This window comes from Typopeltis vanoorti, chromosome 1, assembly GCF_054136105.1.
Source record: "Typopeltis vanoorti isolate ZY-2024b chromosome 1, IOZ_Tvanoo_1.0, whole genome shotgun sequence".
In the NCBI taxonomy this organism is placed as follows: domain Eukaryota; kingdom Metazoa; phylum Arthropoda; class Arachnida; order Uropygi; family Thelyphonidae; genus Typopeltis; species Typopeltis vanoorti.
In genome coordinates, this window is record NC_143549.1 from 24,325,135 (window position 1) to 24,347,629 (window position 22,495).

The window sequence follows — 22,495 nt, forward strand, 5'->3', positions numbered from 1 at the left end:
AGAAGGTTCTACTAAGGTAGAAGTGGAGGAATTTTTTGAGGCTTTAGAAAAAGCAACTGACACAATGAAAAAGGAAAAGTTGGTCCTTGTTGGGGATCTAAATAGCAGAGTAGGAAATGATTGTGAGACATACAAAAATATTTTGGGAAAATTTGGAGAAAAGAGCAAAGCTAATAATAATGGCAAATATCTGTTGGTTTTCTGCTCAAGACATGGACTGGTTATTACTAACACCATGTTCCAACATAAAAATGTGTACAAATTCACATGGAGAGAAGAGGCTAGGAATAAGATAAGTCTCATTGATTATGTTATTGTTGATAGTGATGTTTTCTCCCTGGTGCAGGACACCAGAGTGTACAGAGGATTTGAAATTGGAAGTGATCACTATTTAGTCTTGAGGAGGATAAAATTGAATTTCATATAGAAAAGAATAACATGTAAGAAAGTTTTAAAGCGAATAAAAGTTGACCAGCTCTCAGATGTGAGCTGTAAGACTAAAATACACAAAGATTATTGAAGGAAAAATGAAAGAGTTTGAGAACAGGAATCAAACCTTGGAGATTCATTGGCAAACTCTGAAGAAAACATTGATTCTGCCAGAGAGGCATGTGGTGAGGTTGTGTGCAAAGATAAAAAAATCAGAACTCCCTGGTGGACACAGGAAGTTAAAGAGGCAGTGAAGGAAAAGAAGAAAGCATATCAAAAGTTCCTGGCAAATAAGTCAGCTTTTACTCTTACAGAATACAGAGACAAATGTAAGAAAGCTAAACAGTGTGTAAAACTAGCTAAACAAAAGTCATGGGAGGACTTTGGCAAGAATATAGAAAATAAATATCAAGAAGGTGGCAAAATATTCTGGAGGTTGTTGAAGAAGCTTAAGAATGGAGGAAAGAGTGCTATAAAAGGAATTAGAGATGATAAAGGTGACATGAAAACGGGAGAAAAAGATATCCTTGAAGTATGGAGTAATTACTTTGAAAAACTGCTAAATGAAACAAGCCGTGATGACAGCACAGTGGTAAAAAACACTGACCAGGCATGCAGTCAGGAATACATATCCATACTTGACGTAGAAAAAGCCATCAAAGGCTTGAAATGTGGAAAGGCAGCAGGAGTAGATGATATTCGACCAGAAATGCTGAAGTATGGTGGTATAAGAGTTTTACAGTGGCTGCACTGCATAGTTCAGAAAGCCTGGACAGAGGGACGAATTCCTGATGATTGGAATAGAGCTCTCATAGTACCCATATATAAAAAGGGAAATAAAACTGCATGTGAGAATTACAGAGGTATTTCCCTACTGAGTGTTCCTGGCAAGATCTATGCAAGTATACTTGAGAAACGGTTGAGAAGAATTGTGGAAGAAAAGCTTGGTGAAGAACAAGCTGGATTCAGGTCAAATAGAGGCTGTCAGGATCAGATCCTCACTTTACGACAAATAGTCGAGAAAGCATGGGAATATAACAAAGATCTGTATTTAAGTTTTGTCGATCTGGAAAAGGCATATGACAAGGTGCCAAGAGAGAAGCTATTCAATACGCTGCAGTTATATGGTGTCAATGGAACATTATATCATCATCATCATCTTCCTTATACCCTCTTTTACCTTGCGGTGTCGAGGGTTCATTGATCATCGGACCTTACTCCGTTTACAGGATAAGGTGATCAGCCTTATGCCCCGGTGTATCCTATGGATAGGATACATAGGATTCATCGGTGTATCCTATGGCCTGTCCTAACATTATATCAAGCAATACTTAGTCTTTATTTGAGTTGTAAGTCAGCAGTTAGAATTGAAGGAAGTACAGGAAGATGGTTTAATGTTAAATCTGGTGTGAGACAAGGATGTACATTATCCCCTCTGTTATTCATTATCTATATGGATTGCATTATGAAGGAAAGTGGTATTAAACATGATATCGAAATTGGAGATGTTAATGTCAGCTCTTTGCTTTATGCAGACGATGTTATACTTCTAAATAAATCCGCTACAAGTCGCAAGATTCTCTGACTAAATTGAATAGCTCTTGTAATAGATATGGTATGAAGGTCAGCAATAAAAAGACAAAGACAATGAAAATAGTCAGAATCATTGAAAATGTCAACTGTGTTGTGAATGGAGAACCTGTGGAACAAGTAAAACATTTGAGCTATTTAGGCACGATTTTTACTGAAGATGGTAAATTAAATATAGAAATAGACAACAGAATCAGCAAAGCTGGTATGGTGGGAAGGCAGTTGAATAAATTCATATGGAATAAGAGAGAAATTAGTCTGAACACTAAATTAGCTGTATACAAGACATTGTTCAAACCAGTTTTAACTTATGGATCTGAGAGCTGGGTCAGAAATAAAACACTTGATCAAAGACTAGAGACTTCAGATAGAGTCCTGAGAAAGATTATAGGCGTTAACAGATGGCATCAATGGCAGTATCATATTAAAAACGAGGATATTAGGAAAGAACTTGACATTGTCAGCATCCAGGAATGCGTTAGCAGAGTTAATCTCAGGTGGTATGGTCACTTAAACAGAATGGGCGAAGAAAGATTAGCAAAACAAGTGTTCTCTGCCAGGTTGGCAGGAAAACGACCGAGAGGAAGACCAAGATATAGGTGGATTGATACAGTACAAAGTGCTTTAGACGATAGAAATATAACAGCTGATAATATTGGAGTGTTGACAAGTAACAGACTGATTTGGAGGAAAATTGTAGATAGGAAATTAATAATGATGTAATTTTTTTCATGTAGTACTATCATATCCTGTACACCCCTTGAGGGTACATGGCAGGAATTTGATGATGATGATGAACTAATTATTAAACTTGTCATTTATCTAAAAACATGTCTCAAGACCAGAAGCTTTCTACAGAACTGCTAAACTACAGAAACTTACTTATTCACTCCAGTGAAATGGTTACACATACAAACAGATAAATTTACTAGCAAATGAAATTACTCATTTGGCAAATATAGGAGCATAACTTCACTGATTATGTTGCTGCAAATAATGGATTCATTTAACCATTAATTCAATACTGTACTGTCTTCATTCTATTAAACCATAGTGAGTGTTAACTAGCACTTAAGCCTAAATACACTAATCAGAAGTGGAATGGTCTTAAACTTCGAGTAGGAAAGTTAGCAACAGAGGTATATAATTTTTTTTATGTGGTTACCGCTCACAAAAGGTTATTACTAAACCTATAGTACATTTGTACTGAGGGTGGTCAATGATTTTTTCCCTCCATTTATGTCAATTTTATGTATAAATTTTTTGTAATTTTTTTTGCATTGTCTAGAACCCTGCTGTAGAGACCAAACAGGGAACTTTTTCAGCCACTTTAGGCCTCCAATAAGCAAGGAAGTGATCTCAGACTAGGCAAAATTCATCTTCCACCTAAAGACAATGAAACTTTTTGCCCCAAGCAGTATTCAAATCCCCGACCTGTTGATTAGAGAGCATGCATTTACTACTTGGCCAACCAGGCTGGCTGGCTGGTCGGTCAAGTGGTTAGCTACAGGATAGTGCCTGGTATAATGCCAAAATAGTGGTAAAACAGATCAAAAAAGGTGTGGATCTAAGTCAATGCTGTTAGCAATATCTTACAAAATGTAAAATCTCATACTATTTGAGTCCTGACAAGTAACCTATTAATGTGAAAGAAATAATCTGATAGAAAGCTAGTACACATTACCCTTCACTACTTTTAGGGACAACAGAAACAGTATGCTATAATGGACAGCCTACTATAGTGAATGCCCTTTGGCATAGCATTGGACCTATGACTGGTTGGGACTTTTCAGCAGTTTGTTAGGCTGAGAATTTACTATAGTATTTGCTATAAAGAAAGTCAAATGCAATAATGCAAACTTAATCATGTAGCATTATCATAATGCGCTATACACCGTTTAAAAGCATGTACTAAGAATTTGAATGATGATGAATCTATATTAATGTCAAATCACTCAGATTTTGGTTTCTAACAAATCTGAATTTGCAAAATTATGCACAACAACAAAATTCTCTCTCTGTAGAACATAAATAAAAAAACAGGTATCATAAACGTGCTGACTTTTGAGCTACATATTTCCTCCAAGTAGAGTTCTTTCATTGGTCATTTGTTTCAAGGAGTACTTAGGAACTCCTTGAAACACATGGTGGTCTGTTCAGTCCTCAGAAAGTCTCTTTAATCAACAACTTGCTCCCTTTTCGTGGAATTATTTGGAAATTTAAAACTGACACAGATATGATGAGAAATCTTGTAATTGGAAAAATAAATGGAAATACAGTTAGAAATAACTATTTCAAATTGAGTAATCAGTTTTAAGAACATATTATGCACAATCGATAGATGGGTGACAGATCTTATTTTCTTGAAAAATTATTTAAAATGATAGCAATTCTTCCTTGGCTTCATGGAATGTATTCAAAACTGCTTTTGAATTTTTTTTTTTTTTTTTTTTTTTTTTGAATACATCATTTTAATGATAAAAAGATTATGTTTACAATACATATGAGAAATGACCAAAATAACCTTTTCAATGACCAAAACTTGCTTAGATTCAAATGTTATATACTAATGAACACATTAAAAAATAATGATCTATATGTAGCTAACAGGATACACAATTGTTATGGCTACCTGTCATAATTTCCTTACTTGTTTTTAAACAAGTTTTCCTCATCCAGATCAATTTAAAAAATAAATAAATACCAAATTTTTTGTATAAGTTGTTGCAACAGCATTGAGTAGCACTGGACATGTGTATGCAATGTTAAAACATGTCTATAAGAACCATTATAGATAATATGTGCTCAATTTAAAGTGCCAGATAGTCTTCGAGTGTTGCTGATAATCAAAGAGCTGTTAGAAGAATAAACATCCCATTATAATTAAATATTGCTGCCTTTTGCTGTTGATGTTGGCTAGTCAGTCAATCAATCAAAATCTGCAGTTGGAATTTCAATATGAATTCATATTTTCCAATTCTGGTACAGATTTGACATACCCTAAGCAGTAATGTTATTCTCTCAAAAGAAAAATCTGAGTTCAAATTCCATCATGATGCAAAGAACCATTATGTGGGCTTATGATGTGAAGGTGACTTGCCCATCTCATACAAATACAATAAGTATTTCTTCTACAATACAGACAAACTTCAAAAAATACATGCAACTTTTAGATGACAGCAGACAAAATATGTATATAAAAAATAAAATCAGCATAGCTAGTATGGTAAGGATCAAAATAAGATTTGACAAATAATTATCTGTTGATCTATTATATTATTTATTACAATAGATTTGGAGGAGAATTGTCAACAGGTAGTTAATAATATTGTAAACTTTTCATGTAATACTATCACTGTATTCTGTATACACCTTTAGGTTACATATCAGAGATCTGCTGATGATAGCAAACTGTGGACAGGATACCTACCCAACATCATTAGTGAGATTTCTACCGAGCCAAGTTATTTGGTTACAAGATAAATGAATGGAATAAACTGAAGTGGAGACTTTTTTTATATAGTACTTTGACCACTTATGTTCATTTCCTCCAGTTTTATTCTGAAAGGTATTGATAAGCTAATAAATAAAGTTTTTTTTTATTAGGTGTATTCATCATCTTTGTGCTTTTTTCCCTCCCTCCTTAAATGTACTCCAACATTAAATACAAACATCAAGTAGGTTTTATATTTCAAGTGATATAAAGTAACACAAATAATTGGGAATGGCAAAAGTGATAGATGAATGTCACTGCTTATTACACACATCCAAAGTGGCTTGAAAAAATTCCATGCTTGGTCTCTAGAAATGATTTGCTGGATTATCTAAATATAAGGGCATTCATGATAATATTAATGTGTCATAGGATTTCACAAGAAAACAAATCTTGATGATGTAACGCAAAATATCGATTATGGTACTCTATATTTGAAACAGCAGTAATTTGTATGATGCATGTATAAAACTTAATGCCAAACTGCATATTATTAAAAGAAAATAACTACTTGAGCTGTACAGGGAGGGATAAAAATAGAGAAAATTACACAATGAAATAATTCAGCTAATACTTACTTTGGATTCCTATCCAAATGAATTACAGATGTCAATGTCCTAAGAGATGCTGCTTTTATTTCCTGAGAGATAAAAGAAAGAAAATAAATATTCAAATAAAAAAATTATTTATGACATAAGTGACTTATTTTTAATAAAATATTTACAAACAGATTATGCACTTAATACATTATGAACAGACACCTTTAAGTTATGGCATTTAATTCAATTATCTTAATGAGGCTAGTGAATACATGAGCTGTTCCATATATTTTATGGCAACATTTCTGGTCATAATGCTAGACCACTAGAAGGAAGTTCATCAATTTCCTGATATGCATCCTCAAAGAGGTGTGTGTTCAGGCTACTACAACAGCACCTACAGGGGTGCTTAAGGGTCAAAGCTGTATAACTAAAAGGAGATCTCCACATAGCCCTTAAAGGAATGCAGAGAAACGAACAGGGCTTCTGACCTAACATCCAATCCTCACCTTCTCGTGGTGCACCCTGTTGGGTATCTACATGGATAATGAACGAACAAGGATGGGTTGGCAATTTGAGATTTAGCTGACCTAATTGTATTCTTATTGGCTTAAACCAAAATACAAAATGATGGTACAACATGACAAAATTTCATGCCGGCTGGGGCATCGCCTGGTTACACAAGGGCCTAGTTTTCAGGGAACCAGGGTGAACAACGAAAAGTCAGCTACTGGAACAAATCTGAAAAAACACACCGACTCAACATCACCGGAGTTAAAGATTGGTACCATCAACTTAAGAAGAATGAATGGCAAAGAAATGGAGATAGCTGAGGAATTAGATAAATACCAGATCGACATAATAGGAGTGACAAACAAAAAAGACCAAAACTGGCGAGATCTTTCTGAGCAATAAATACAAAATGTTATATTCAGGCAAAGACAACCAGGGAAAAGAAGGAGTAGTCATTGTATTCAACACTAAATACAAGGCTAATCTTCTTGAATGGCAGGCAGTCTCAAGTAGTGGGGTTGGCAAATATCAGGATGGGGAACTGGAAAATGAGACTTATTTGTGCCTATGGTCCCACAGAAGGTTCTACTAAGGTAGAAGTGGAGGAATTTTTTGATGCTTTAGAAAAAGCAACTCACACAATGAAAAAGGAAAAGTTTCTCCTTGGGGATCTCAATAGCAGAGTAGGAAATGATTGTCAGACATACAAAAATATTTTGGGAAAATTTGGAGAAAAGAGCAAAGCTAATAATAATGGGAAATACCTGTTGGATTACTGTTCAGGACATGAACTGGTTATTATTAACACCATGTTCCAACATAAAAATGTGCACAAATTGACATGGAGAGAAGATGCAAAAAATAAGAAAAGTCTCACTGACTATGTTATTGTTGATAGTGATGTTTTTTTCCCTGGTGCAGGACACCAGAAGTACAGAAGATTTGAAATTGGAAGTGATCACTAGATAGTCTCTTGAGCAGGATGAAATTGAATTTCATACTGAAGAGAATAATATGTAAGAAAGTTTTAAAGCAAATAAAAGTTGAGCAGCTCTCAGATGTGAATACACAAAGATTATTGAAGAAAAAATGAAAAAGTTTGAGAACAGGAACCAAACCTTGGAGATTCGGTGGCAAGCCTTGAAGAAACCTTGAAGTAACACAGTAAAGAGGCAGTGAAAGAAAAGAAAGCATATCAAAAGTTCCTGGCAAATAAGTCAGCTTGTGCTCTTAGAGAATACAGAGACAAATGATAGAAAACTAAAACAGTGTAAAACTAGCTAAACAAACGTCATGGGAGGACTTTGGAAAGAACATAGAAAATAATCGGTGTACTCAATGCCAACGGTCATATGGCGTTGAGTACACCGGTTCTCGTCCGATCACCGAAGTCAAGCAGCGCTGAGCTTGTTTAGTACTTGGGAGGGTGACCACCTGGGAATACCGAGTACTGTTGGCATAATTTTTTTTGCCAAGGCCTTTGATAGGATACCACATGGAACCCTAATCAGTAAACTGGAGCAGATGGGTATAGATATAGGGTTGGTGAGATGGATAAGAGGGTGGTTGAAGGAGAAATATCAAAGAGTGGTTTATTCAGGAGTGGAGTCTAAAAGACGTCTTGTGACTAGTGGAGTGCCACAGGGCTCTGTTCTTGAACCACTGCTTTTCAATTTGTTCATCAATGATATTGGAAAGGATCTGAGAGGAAGTGTTCACTTGTTTGCTGATGATGCAAAGTTGGGTAGAGCAATTGTGAGTGCACAAGATGTCAAAATTTTACAGGATGATTTGGATAGTTTGGAGGACTGGGCTAGGAAAAATGGATGTCAATTTAATGTGGCAAAGTATAAGGTTATGCACTTTGGGATGAAAAGAATAGCAGCAGTATATCGCATTGGTGGAATCATACTCCAGGAGATTGATGAGGCCAGGGATTTGGGAGTGTTGGTGGATAGGGAGTTGAAGTTTAGGGGGCACATTGCAAAAGTAACTAAAACAGCTCACCAAATCACTTGGCTTATGAAAAATACTTTAACATGCAGAGACGAACAAGTTGTTGTTCCTCTGTATCGAGCCTTGATAAGACCCCATCTGGACTTCTGTGCCCAGCTATGGGCACCAGGGTTTCTTCATGATGGGGAGAAGTGGAGAGGGTCCAGAGACGAGTGACCAAGATGATAGCAGGTCTGTGGAATGAACCTTATGAGAATAGGTTGAAGATTTGTGGGTTGCAGAAATTGGATGATAGGCGAAGGAGGGGTGATATGATTGAGACATTCAAATTACTAAAAGGTTTTTATAAGATTGATCCAGAAGATATTTTTGAAAATATGACTGGTGGTGGGAGGACTAGGGGTCATGAATGGAAGCTGGGCAAGAGCGTGGTGGACAGGGGTGTTAGAGCTAGGTTCTTTACTTGGAGAGTGGTAAATGAGTGGAATAAGCTTCCAGAGTCTGTTGTGGGTGCTACGACCATGAATGAGTTCAAGGCAAGGTATGATAGATACTGTGTGAATGTTAAATAGTTGTTCTTGACATGATGTTAGGGCCTCCCTCGATGAGTCTGTCGACTCCTTGGAGTTTCCCGGAACAACAATAATAATAATAATAAATATCAAGAAGTGGCAAAATATTCTGGAGGTTGTTGAAGCTTAGAAATGGAGGAAAGAGTTCTGTAAAAGGAGTTAGAGATTATAAAGGTGACATGAAAACTCGAGAAAAAGATATCCTTGAAGTACGGAGTAATTACTTCGAGAAATTGTTGAACGAAACAAGCAGTGATAGCAGTGGTAAAAAACACAACAGGCATACAGTCAGGAATACATATCCATACTTGAAGTAGAAAAAGCCATCATAGGCTTGAAATGTGGAAAGGCAGCAGGAGTAGATGATATTCGACCAAAAATGCTGAAGTATGGTGGTCATAAAAGTCTTGCAGTGGCTGCGCTGCATAGTTCTGAACGCCTGGACAGAGGGACAAATTCTCGATGATTGGAGTAGAGCTCTCATAGTACCCATATATAAAAAGGGAAATAAAACAACGTGAAAATTACAGAAGTATTTCCCTACTGAGTATTCCTGGTAAGATATATGCAAGTAGAGAAGTATTTTAATACGCTACAGTTATATGGTGTCAATGGGGCATTATATCAAGCAATACTTAGTCTTTATTTGAGTTGTAAGTCAGAAGTTAGAATGAAGGAAGTACAGGAAGATGGTTTAATGTTAAATCTGGTGTGAGACAAGGATGTACATTATCCCATCTGTTATTCATTATCTCAATGGATCACATTATGAAGGAAAGTGGTATTAAACATGATATCAATATTGGAGATGTTAATGTCAGCTCTTTGCTTTATGCGGATGTGTTATACTTCTAAATAAATCCACTACAAGTCTGCAAGATTCTTTGACTAAATTGAATAACTGTTGTAATAGATATGGTATGAAGGTCAGCATTAAAAAGACAAAGACAATGAAATAGGCAGAATCATTGAAAATGTCAACTGTGTTGTGAATGGAGAACCTGTGGAACAAGTAAAAAACATTTCAGCTACTTAAGCACAATTTTTAGTGAAGATGGTAAATTAAATATGGAAATAGATAACAGAATCAACAAAGCTGGGTAGGTCTCTCTCATTCCATATGAATAAATTCATATGGAATGAGAGAGAAATTAGTCGGGACACTAAATTAACTGTATACAAGGCAGTGTTCAAACCAGTTTTAACTTATGGATCTGAGAGCTAGGTCAGAAGTAAAGAACTTGACCAAAGACTAGAGAACGCAGATATGAGAATCCTGAGAAAGATTAGAGGTGTGAACAGATGGAATCAATGGCAATATCATATTAAAAACGAGGATATTAGGAAAGAACTTGATATTGTCAGCATCCAGGAATGCATTAGCAGAGCTAATCTCAGGTGGTATGGTCATTTAAACAGAATGGGAGAGGAAAGATTAGCAAATCAACTGTTCTCTGCCAGATTGGCAAGAAAACGACCCAGAGGAAGACCAAAGATGGATTGATACGGTACAATGTGCCTTAGACGATAGAAATATAAGATCTGATAATACTGTTGACAAGTAACAGACTAATCTGGAGGAAAATTGTAGATAGGAAGTTAGTAATGATGTAAATTTTTCATGTAGTACTATCATATCCTGTACACCCCTGGAGGGTACATAGCAGGAATTTGATGGTGATCTTCAATCAACAATTTCCCTCCAAATTAGTTAATGGTTATCATCACACCAGTATTTTTATATCTAACATTTCAGACTTCCAAGATACTTGTGACTGAATCAATTCACCTAGAACTTGGTATTCTTCTGGGTCATTATCTTGCCATCTTGAAATCAAACACCTGTTTTACTACCCTTTCCTCTCTCATTCTATTTAAGTGACCATGTCATCTTAGATTAGCCCTGCTCACACATTCTTGAATGCAGAGCAAATTCCTTCCTAATGTCTATTTTTAATATGATCATATCACTAATGCCATCTGTTCAGGCCCTTATTTTTCCAAGAACTCTCATACATATGGTCTCTACCCTTTGATCAAGTGCTTTATTCTAAATCAACTCTCATATCCATAACTTCAAACTGGTATTCAATAATGATTTATTATAATATAATAAATAATAGTCATATTCAATACTGCTAGCAAAACTAGCAGTATTCAATAATACTGCTAGTTTTTTTGGCTGATTTCTCTATTGTTCCATATAAATTTGGCTATCTCCCCACTATACTAGCTTTGCTTATTCTGTTGTCAATTTCCAGATTGAACTTTGTCTTCACCAAAAACTGTGCCTAAATAGGTGAAATATTTTACATGTTTTATAGGTTCTCTATTCAAAATACAGATGAAGTTTTATGTTCCTGTCTGTTTTCATACTTTTGGACTTTTTATTGCCAATTTTCAAGCAAATTTTTGTTACAGCTGTTATTCTATTTAGTTAGAGAATCCTGGCAATGTGCACTGGATGGAATTCAATTGTAACTGCTGAATACAGCCTAAATATAGACTATGCATTGCTCTATATAATGTTCCATTTACTCCACATAACTGTAGTGTTTTGAAAAGCTTTCCTCTTAGCACCTTGTCATATGCCTTTTTTCAGATCAACAAAACTTAAATACAGATTCTTGTCATATTCTCATGATTTCTCAACTCTATGTTATAAACTGAAAATGTGATCTTGACAACCTCTATTTGGCCTTAACCCAGCTTGTTCATCTCCAAGTTTCTCATTCACAGTGTTTTTCAAACTCTTTTCAATGATGCTTGCATAAATCTTATCTGGAACACTTCAAGAAATTCCTCGGTAATTCTCATTCTAGGCTTTATTCAATTTTTTTACATATGAGAACTATGAGAGCTCTACTCCAATCATCTGGAATTTGACCATCTGACTAGACACTCTGAATTATGCAGTCTAGCTGCTGCAGAACTTCTAGACCTCTATTTGAGTTTCGGGTTAAATAACATCTACTCCAGCTTCCTTTCCACATTAAGTTTTTGATGACTACTTCTACCTCAAGTAACGAGAAGTACTCCTGTTTGCATTCCTCTTTAAATTTTTCTACTACTAAGGTTCTGTCACTTCCTGTTTCATTTTACAGTCTTTCACAATAACTACATACTTCTAGTATCTTCAGTTTTCATGTCACCTTTATCATCTTTGATTCCTTTTACACTTTCCTCCATTTCTAAGCTTTTTTTTTTCAATAGCCTCGAACACATTTTCCCACCGTCCTAATATTTAGTTTCTATATTCTAATCAAAGCCTGCAATGACTTTCTTTTGCTATTTTCACAATCCTAGCTCTCTTCCATTACTTTCTGTATTCTTTTAAGTCACCTGCCAACTTATTTGCTATGAACTTTCATGTTTCCTTCTTTTCCAGGACTTTAACATCTTGTATCCAGTATCAGGAAGGAAGCCCATTATTCCTGCTGATGGAAGAATATTTTCCTGCCATTTAACAAAGGCAATGAGATTAAATTTTTGGTTTTGAGAATAGTCAATGATTGAATTAAGTTGACAGAGGTGATTTTGCATTCAGTGTTGGTGAACGTGTTTAAGGACACAAATGATAAGCATTGTGGTTGACATAAGACTTGGAGATATTTTTTAATTCAAGAAAAACAGCAGAATACGTCCAATCATACAAAAATCGAGATACATGAAACACCGTATGAGTTTATATCTAGGCATTTTTCCTGTACTAATTGAATTAATTTTAACTTATACTCTTACACATAATTTATGAATAAATCTAATTTGAAAGGAATTTTTTAAAAAACTAATTCCATAAATGAAAAACTGTTCAACCTATAGTACATTAGTTCAGTATATGGGCAGAGAGAAATAGAAACATTGAATTTGAAGATCTGCCAGTTATACACTTTAGAAAATACAAAACGAGAGAGAATATTCCAAAAGAATTAATGAAAGACTAACTAAAGAATCTTAGAAGTAGAAGGATCAAGGGCTGCATATGAGGCAAAGCTGTATAACTCAGAGGAGATCTCCACATAGCCTTTAGAGGAATGTGGAGAACTGACCAGAGCTTTTGACCTAATGTATAATTGTCACTTTTTTGTGGTGCACCGTATTAGGTATCTACTAATACTGAACAAACAAGGGATCCCACAGAAGGTTCTACTAAGGTAGGAGTGGAGGAATTTTTTGAGGCTTTAGAGAAAGCAACAGACACAATGAAAAAAGAAAAGTTGATCCTTGTTGGGAATCTAATTAGCAGTAGGAAATGATTGTCAGACATACAAAAACATTGAGAAAATCTGGAGAAAAGAGCAAAGCTAATAATAATGACAAATACCTGTTGGATTTCTGCTCAGGGCATTTTACTATAAGAACTATCTATATAAAAGAATATTTCTCTGATAAGAATCTCACAAGCCTCCTTAACTTTATATTCATACAATGTTTTGATTAGATGTAAACAAGGCCTTGAACACTTTACATAGAATTCTCGTAGAAAAGCTTAGACGTTGGTTAAACATGCTTATTAAATAACTTAAGGAATTTACAACATACAAAGGATATAAATTAAATTAAACTTTAATCCATATTTCAAATATTTCAGCAACATGACGTTGCCATCTTCACAGGAACTTAAAATAAAGACGCATGCACCCCCCCCCCCCCCTAGCAGGCTATGTAGGTATTCTTGGCCATTGGGCTGAAGGTCTTCTGATGTAAGTCTCCCAAATTTCAGGCAGTCTCATACAACCAAATTTGTTGAGGCTTGGCACATTTCTTAGGGCTGAGGCTGATTCCATGAATAGCATTTCAAATTTGAATTTACTACGGTGTATTACCGTGGCTTTCTTCCACCGTATTCTGTGGCATGTATCCAGAGCATGGTCTCAATACCAGAGTGGCTGTACTGGTAAATCTGGATGTAGTCCTTGTGTTCTGAAATTATGATATTTGCAGTCCTACCTGTTTGGCCAAAGTATGACAGCTTACAGCTGCAAGGGACCTGGAATACATCAGGAAGGTCTAGGGGAAGTGGTTGGTCTTTAGTGGAGCGGATAAGGGAGACGCCAATTTTTTATATGGTCTGTAACACGAGGTCAAGTCATGTTTTTTTAGGATTTTGGTAATTTTTTTCTGAGGTGCCTAGGATGTAGGGAATGGTGATGGATTTAGAGTAATCCTTGGGGTTGTGGTTTACTGGTTTCAATATTTTTTGGATTTGGGAGGGGGGGGGGGATAGCCATTGGCTGAGAAAGTGTCAAGGATGTGGTTTAGTTCTGTGGTTAGGGCATTGTCATTTGAACAGACAAATTTACCCCTGCAGCTGGCAAGAAAAAAGATCCGAAAGGAGACCAAGATATTGGTGAATATATATATATATATATTCACCAATATCTGCTTAAGGGTCAAAGCTGTATAACTGAGAGGAGACCTCCACATAGCCTTTAAAGGAATGCGGAGAACCGACCAGGGCTTCTGACCTAATGTCCAATCCTCACCTTCTCGTGGTGCACCCTGTTGGGTATCTACTTTGATACTGAACGAACGAGGATGGGCTGGCAATTTGGGATTTAGCCGACCAAATTGTATTCTTATTGGTTAAACCAAAATAAAAAATGATGGTACAACATGACAAAATTTCATGCCGGCTGGGGCATCGCCCGGTTAAACAAGGCCCCCGTTGTTTTCGCCAGAGAACCAGGGCGAACAGCGAAAAGTCAGCTACTGGAACAAATCTGAAAACAAACCCCAACTCAACATCACCAGAGTTAAAGATCGGTACTATCAAAGTAAGAAGCCTGAATGGCAAAGAAATGGAGCTAGCTGAGGAATTAGATAAGTACCAGATCGACATAATAGGGGTGACTGAAACAAAAAAGACCAAAACTGGTGAGATCTTTCTGAGCAATAAATACAAAATGTTATATTCAGGCAATGACAATCAAGGAAAAGAAGGAGTAGCCATAGTATTCAACACAAAATACGAGGCTAATCTTCTTGAATGGCAGTCAGTCTCAAGTAGAGTAATGTGGGCAAATATGAGAATGGGGAACTGGACAATGAGACTTATTTGTGCCTATGGTCCCACAGAAGGTTCTACTAAGGTAGAAGTGGAGGAATTTTTTGAGGCTTTAGAAAAAGCAACTGACACAATGAAAAAGGAAAAATTGGTCCTTGTTGGGGATCTAAATAGTAGAGTAGGAAATGATTGTGAGACATACAAAAATATTTTGGGAAAATTTGGAGAAAAGAGCAAAGCTAATAATAATGGCAAATATCTGTTGGATTTCTGCTCAGGACATGGACTGGTTATTACTAACACCATGTTCCAACATAAAAATGTGCACAAATTCACACGAGAGAAGAGGCTAGGAATAAGAAAAGTCTCATTGACTATGTTATTGTTGATAGTGATGTTTTCGCCCTGGTGCAGGACACCAGAGTGTACAGAGGATTTGAAATTGGAAGTGATCACTATTTAGTCTTGAGCAGGATAAAATTGAATTTCATATTGAAAAGAATAACATGTAAGAAAGTTTTAAAGCGAATAAAAGTTGAGCAGCTCTCAGATGTGAACTGTAGACTAAAATACAGAAAGATTATTGAAAAGAAAATGAAAGAGTTTGAGAACAGGAATCAAACCTTGGAGATTCGGTGGCAAACTCTGAAGGAAACATTGATTGATTCTGCCAGAGAGGCATGTGGTGAGGTTGTGTGCAAGGATAAAAAAAATCAGAACTCCCTGGTGGACATAGGAAGTTAAAGAGGCAGTGAAGGAAAAGAAGAAAGCATATCAAAAGTTCATGGCAAATAAGTCAGCTTTTACTCTTACAGAATACAGAGACAAATGTAAGAAAGCTAAACAGTGTGTAAAACTAGCTAAACAAAAGTCATGGGAGGACTTTGGCAAGAATATAGAAAATAAATATCAAGAAGGTGGCAAAATGTTCTGGAGGTTGTTGAAGAAGCTTAGGAATGGAGGAAAGAGTGCTGTAAAAGGAATTAGAGATGATAAAGGTGAAATGAAAACAGGAGAAAAAGATATCCTTGAAGTATGGAGTAATTACTTTGAAAAACTGCTAAATGAAACAAGCAGTGATGACAGCACAGTGATAAAAAACACTGACCAGGCATGCAGTCAGGAATACATATCCATACTTGAAGTAGAAAAAGCCATCAAAGGCTTGAAATGTAGAAAGGCAGCAGGAGTAGATGATATTCGACCAGAAATGCTGAAGTATGGTGGTATAAGAGTCTTACAGTGGCTGCACTGCATAGTTCAGAAAGCCTGGACAGAGGGACGAATTCCCGATGATTGGAGTAGAGCTCTCATAGTACCCATATATAAAAAGGGAAATAAAACTGAATGTGAGAATTACAGAGGCCCTACTGAGTGTTCCTGGCAAGATCTATGCAAGTATACTTGAGAAACGGTTGAGAAGAATTGTGGAAGAAAAGCTTGGTGAAGAACAAGCTGGATTCAGGCCAAATAGAGGCTGTCAGGATCAGATCTTCACTTTACGACAAATAGTCGAGAAAACATGGGAATATAACAAAGATCTGTATTTAAGTTTTGTAGATTTGGAAAAGGCATATGACAAGGTGCCAAGAGAGAAGCTATTCAATACGCTGCAGTTATATGGTGTCAATGGGGCATTATATCAAGCAATACTTAGTCTTTATTTGAGTTGTAAGTCAGCAGTTAGAAATGAAGTACAGGAAGATGGTTTAATGTTAAATCTGGTGTGAGACAAGGATGAACATTATCTCCTCTGTTATTCATTATCTATATGGATCACATTATGAAGGAATATGGTATTAAACCTGATATCAAAATTGGAGATGTTAATGTCAGCTCTTTGCTTTATGCGGATGATGTTATACTTCTAAATAAATCCGCTACAAGTCTGCAAGATTCTCTGACTAAATTGAATAGCTGTTGTAATAGATATGGTATGAAGGTCAGCAATAAAAAGACAAAGACAATGAAAATAGGCAGAATCTTTGAAAATGTCAACTGTGTTGTGAATGGAGAACCTGTGGAACAAGTAAAACATTTCAGCTACTTAGGCACAATTTTTACTGAAGATGGTAAACTAAATATAGAAATAGACAACAGAATCAGCAAAGCTGGTATCATGGGAAGTCAATTGAATAAGAAAGAAATTAGTCGGAACACTAAATTAGCTGTATACAAGACTGTGTTCAAACCAATTTTAACTTATGGATCTGAGAGCTCGGTCAGAAGTAAAACACTTGACCAAAGACTGCAGATATGAGTCCTGAGAAAGATTAGAGGCGTGAACAGATGGCATCAATGGCAATATCATATTAAAAATGAGGATATTAGGAAAGAACTTGACATTGTCAGCATCCAGGAATGCGTTAGCAGAGCTAATCTCAGATGGTATGGTCACTTAAATAGAATGGGAGAGGAAAGATTAGCAAAACAAGTGTTCTCTGCCAGGTTGGCAGGAAAACGACCCAGAGGAAGACCAAGATATAGGTGGATTGATACGGTACAAAGTGCCTTAGACGATAGAAATATAAGATCTGATAATGTTGGAGTCTTGACAGACAACAGAGTGATTTGGATGAAAATTGTTGATAGGGATTTATTAATGATGTAAGTTCATGTAGTACTATAATATCTTTGGAAGTTTATTTTTCACTTGGTTAGACTATAATAAATTTAGTTTCATCCTTTATCCAAGTGTGAGCAAACAAAGTTTGTGCCTGAAAGTATCTTCAGGACTGGGGTAAAGTAGTACAACACCAGGCAACTCATTGCAAAGGTGAAGCAAGCTAACATCACTCCTATCTCAGTATCTCCCATAATGCAAAACACATCTCCTCGCAGATATGTCTAATGTTATGTATTAAGGGAAGGGCCACTACCCAGACTACTTTCAACCTTTATTGAAGTCTCTTCAGTGGGAGCCAGGCCCAAGTGGAAATACCAGGCAGAAGCATTAGCAAGGTCATCTCTACCTATAGGAGTTGCCAAATGGTGTGCCACTTTTTTTTTATTAAATTACTCTGGATTTAGAGAAAGATGTTGGAAGTTTATTTTTCACTTTATTTTTACTTGGTCAGACTATAGTAAATTTAGTTTAATCCTTTATCCAAGTGTGAGCAAACAAAGTTTGCGCCTGAAAGTATCTTCAGGACTGGGGTAAGGTAGTAACACCACCAGGCAACTCGTTGCAAAGGTGGAGCAAGCTAACAACACTCCTATCTCAGTATCTCCCATAATGCAATACACATCTTGCAGATATGTATAATGTTATGCATTAAGGGAACGGCCACTACCCACACTTGGGAAAGGTGGCACACCATTGGCAACTCCTATAGTTAGAGATGACCTTGCTAATGCTTCTGCCTGGTATCTCCACTTGGGCCTGGCTCCCACTGAAGAGACCTCAATAAAGGTCTAAACTAGTCTGGGTAGTGACCCTTCCCTTAATGCATAACATTAGACATATCTGCAAGCAGATGTATCTTGCATTATGGGTGATACTGAGATAGGAGTGATGTTAACTTGCTCCACCTTTGCAACAAGTTGCCTGGTGTTGTACTACTTTACCCCAGTCCTGAAGATACTTTCAGGAGCAAACTTTGTTTGCTCACACTTGGATAAAGGGTTAAACTAAATTTACTATATAATAACATCCTATACACCCCTTGAGGGTACATGTCAAGCATTTGACAATGAGGTTGTCTGCAAGTAAGTTGCCTGATGATGAAATAAAATAATGCTCAGAGTAAAACATTTACTTTCATATATAACAAGGAGTTTAATGATAGAATATGTCATCTACCTAGGGGTAAATGACATAAGATATCTCACTACGTAAATGTGTAATAAAAATATTGGCATCATTCATTAGTTAAAGATATCCAGTAGCAAAAAGAACAAATGCTAATGATTTTCTTCATTACTTTAGAATGAACTAGAATGAAAAATGTCAAAAAATTTACTATTGATAAAATTTTCTAGTAAAGATATAATCCCATAAAAAGATGAATAATCAAGTTCAAAGCCCAATTCTTAAAAAAATAAATACTAATCAGGAAATGAAGTACCCCTCTATCTCTCTGTTACATACACAGAAATCCATCACTTAACAAGATTTCTAATATGCATTTTGAATTAACACAGTTAATACAACATCATCATCTACCTTTCCCTCTTTTACCTTGCAGTATATCAAGGGTTTATTAATCATTGGACATCAAACTGTTCACAGAATAAGGTGGTCAGTCCGATTCTCGATTCCAGTCTGATGTGATCTAGCGTTGAGTTATCAAGGCTGGTTTGCCTGCTTTGAGGGGATGAAAAACTCCAGGATAAACTGGACAAAAACGCTTACTGTCCATGCCCAAGACCAGCCATGGACAGCTCAGCCATGGATTAGCTCTAAAGTTTCCTTGAGTGGGACATTTGTAAATAAAGAGGCGAACAAATCACTGCCACGCGGTCGCTCTTAGCGGACATTAACGAAGCTATTCGTGCCGTCGGAGATGAACTTTCGAGCACTTTGAACCACGAACTTTGGTATATTTTACATGACGTCTCATGTACTGCTGCCGAAAAAGAATTTAAAAAAATACGAGGCCGACAGATGAAAAAGTTTGAAAAATTAAAAAAGAACTCTACCGTCTTTCCAAAACCTGCTACTAACACGGTAATCAACCTTTCTTCAGTCACCCTAAAGCCTGAAGCACTCAACGCGCTGGCACGTGGACACAACTTCGCCATTGCTCCCAATAAAATACCTAGTGAGGATATTACGATCCAGATCGAGCGCGGAATCCGCCACCTTCCACAACAAGTCGCCAACAGTGTAAGACTGGATGTAGCCTGTGTCCTTTCCAAAGCAAGACCACCAAAAAACAACATATCAAACAAGGAATATAAAGCTCTACAGGAAATGAAAAATAATAAAGAATTAGTTATCACCAAAGCGGATAAGGGAAATGCAACTGTATTACTTAACCAAAAGGACTACACAGGTAAGCTGAATGCTCTTCTATTAGATCGGGCCACTTACCTCCCTATCAATTACAATCCCACCAACTCTCAAATTAGAAAACTTCACAGGTTCCTTAAGAGAGTCACTTCTTGGCCTGTAGAAGTTACCAACAGATTAAAGCCATTTAACTCCATACCCCCCCATATTTACGGACTCCCAAAAATACACAAAGAAAATGTGCCATTACGTCCCATAGTGGATGGCATTGATTCCCCCACATACAAATTAGCTAAACATTTGGCCAAAGAGCTCACACACTATACTGGCAACACACCATCACACATAAAAAACTCAGCCCATTTCAAAGCCAGGATAGAAAACCTTACACTCCAACATACTGACATAATGGTCAGCTTTGATGTGTCCTCTTTATTTACAAATGTCCCACTCAAGGAAACTTTAGAGCTAATCCAAGCTAAATTTTCTCCTGACATTTCAGCCTTATTTCAGTTCACAATGAACTCAGGCTATTTCGTTTGGCAGGGAAAATTCTACAAACAAATAGAGAGGACAGCCATGGGTTCACCACTCTCCCCACACCCTTGGCCAATTTCTTTATGGAGACCTTTGAAGAAAAAGCCTTAGCCTCTGCCCCACAAAAACCAACCATATGGCTTCGCTACGTTGATGATGTGTTCGCTATTTGGCCACATGGCTCTGAAACACTTCTCTCCTTCTTAACACACTTAAACAACCAAAACCGCAGAATCAAATTCACTCTGGAAAAAGAGGAAAACAACAGCCTCCCTTTCCTAGACACACTAGTCACCCGCCAGCCTAATGGATCTTTGGTTTTCTCAGTTGGCTACAAAATGCAGATTGATCTATAATATCCTCCATTTTGATATAATAAAACTAATTTAATTTCATTGAGAACATTGTATTTAAAAAACAATACAGCATAAAAATCAGAAATATATTGCGCTTATTTCTTCAAATACAGGCAAATACATTCACCAATATTCCCCCCCCCCCCTCACAACAATATGGAGTAGTGAAAACACTATACAGCAGGGCTAAACTAATCTGTTCAAACGACTTGGCCCTAAACACTGAACTAAATCACATCCTCAACACTTTCTCAGCCAATGGCTACCCCCCCAAAAAATCCAAAAAATATTAGAACCTACAAACCACAGATCCCCTCCCTCCCCCATAACAAGGATTACTCTAAATCCATCACCATTCCCTACATCTGAGGCACCTCGGAAAAGATTACCAAAATCTTAAAAAAACATGACCTGACCTCCTGTTACAAACCTTACAGAAAATTGGCATCCCTTATCCACTCCACTAAAGACCAACCACTTCCCCTAGACCTACCTGGTGTTTACCAGGTCCCATGCAGTTGTAAACTGTCTTACTTTGGCCAAACAGGCAGGACAGCGAATATCAGAATTTCGGAACACAAGGACTACATCTGTTTTCACAAATACAGTCATTCTGGGCTTGCGGACCATGCTCTGGATACACGCCACAGAATACGGTGGAAGAAAGCTACAGTGATACACTGTAGCAAATACAAATTTGAAAGACTCTTTATGGAATCGGCCTCAGCCCTGAGAAATTCTCCAAACCTCAACAAATTTGGGTGTATGCGACTGCCCCAAATTTGGGAGACCTATATCTGCAGACCTTCAGCCCAACGGCCAAGAACACCTACTTAGCCCGCTAGAGGGCACCATCAGGTGCTTTGGAGAACAATAGCTTCATCTTTTCATTCCCAGTTTCTGTGTTGTAATGCCTACGTGCACGTAACTTTTTTGTAAGTTCCTTTAGAAAATGGCAATGTGACATTGCCGAAATATCGGAAAATATTTATTAAAGTTTAATTTAATTTATATTCCTAACTACGTTGTTCTATTCCTTAAGTGTTTTAATAATAAATCCATAATTATTAGATATTTCACCATTTAAAATAAATTCTGTTAATATTATTATTTGAAGAAATAAGCGCAACATATTTCTGATTTTTATGCTGTATTGTTTTTTAAATACAATGTTCTCAATGAAATTAAATTAGTTTTATTATATCAAAATGGAGGATATTATAGATCAATCTGCATTTTGTAGCCAACTGTACAAAGAATGTAAAATTTCAAAAATTTCCTAGGCGAGAATAAGAGCATGTGTTGTTTGCACTATAAACAGTGCAAAAACACAAACTGAGTTGCATCGGGTAAGTTGCACTGAAGCATTAAATGCTTCTCTAAACAGAAGCAGTCAGTGCTTAAGTGCATTTAATTGCATTCAGATGTGAGGGAAACTTTAATAAAAAGAACTAATAAAATGATAAATTTATTAACTAAGGCAACTCTGATGCCAAACATTGTATTCTGATATGCTCTCTGGTCAGATTTCAAAACTTTCAAAGTTTCT

General features: G+C 36.5%; 1 protein-coding gene and 1 pseudogene across 1 annotated transcript in view; one reads left to right on the forward strand and one right to left on the reverse strand.

Annotated features, from left to right (window-relative positions):
• HUWE1 (HECT, UBA and WWE domain containing E3 ubiquitin protein ligase 1) overlaps nt 1–22,495 on the reverse strand; it is a 1,068,888-nt gene that overhangs the window by 907,408 nt on the left and 138,985 nt on the right. The window contains exon 13 of the mRNA XM_090396304.1: nt 6,091–6,152. Coding sequence (XP_090252430.1) covers nt 6,091–6,152 — 62 coding nt within the window. The remainder of the gene's footprint in view (nt 1–6,090; nt 6,153–22,495) is intronic.
• LOC150109838 (5S ribosomal RNA) lies at nt 7,905–8,023 on the forward strand (annotated as a pseudogene).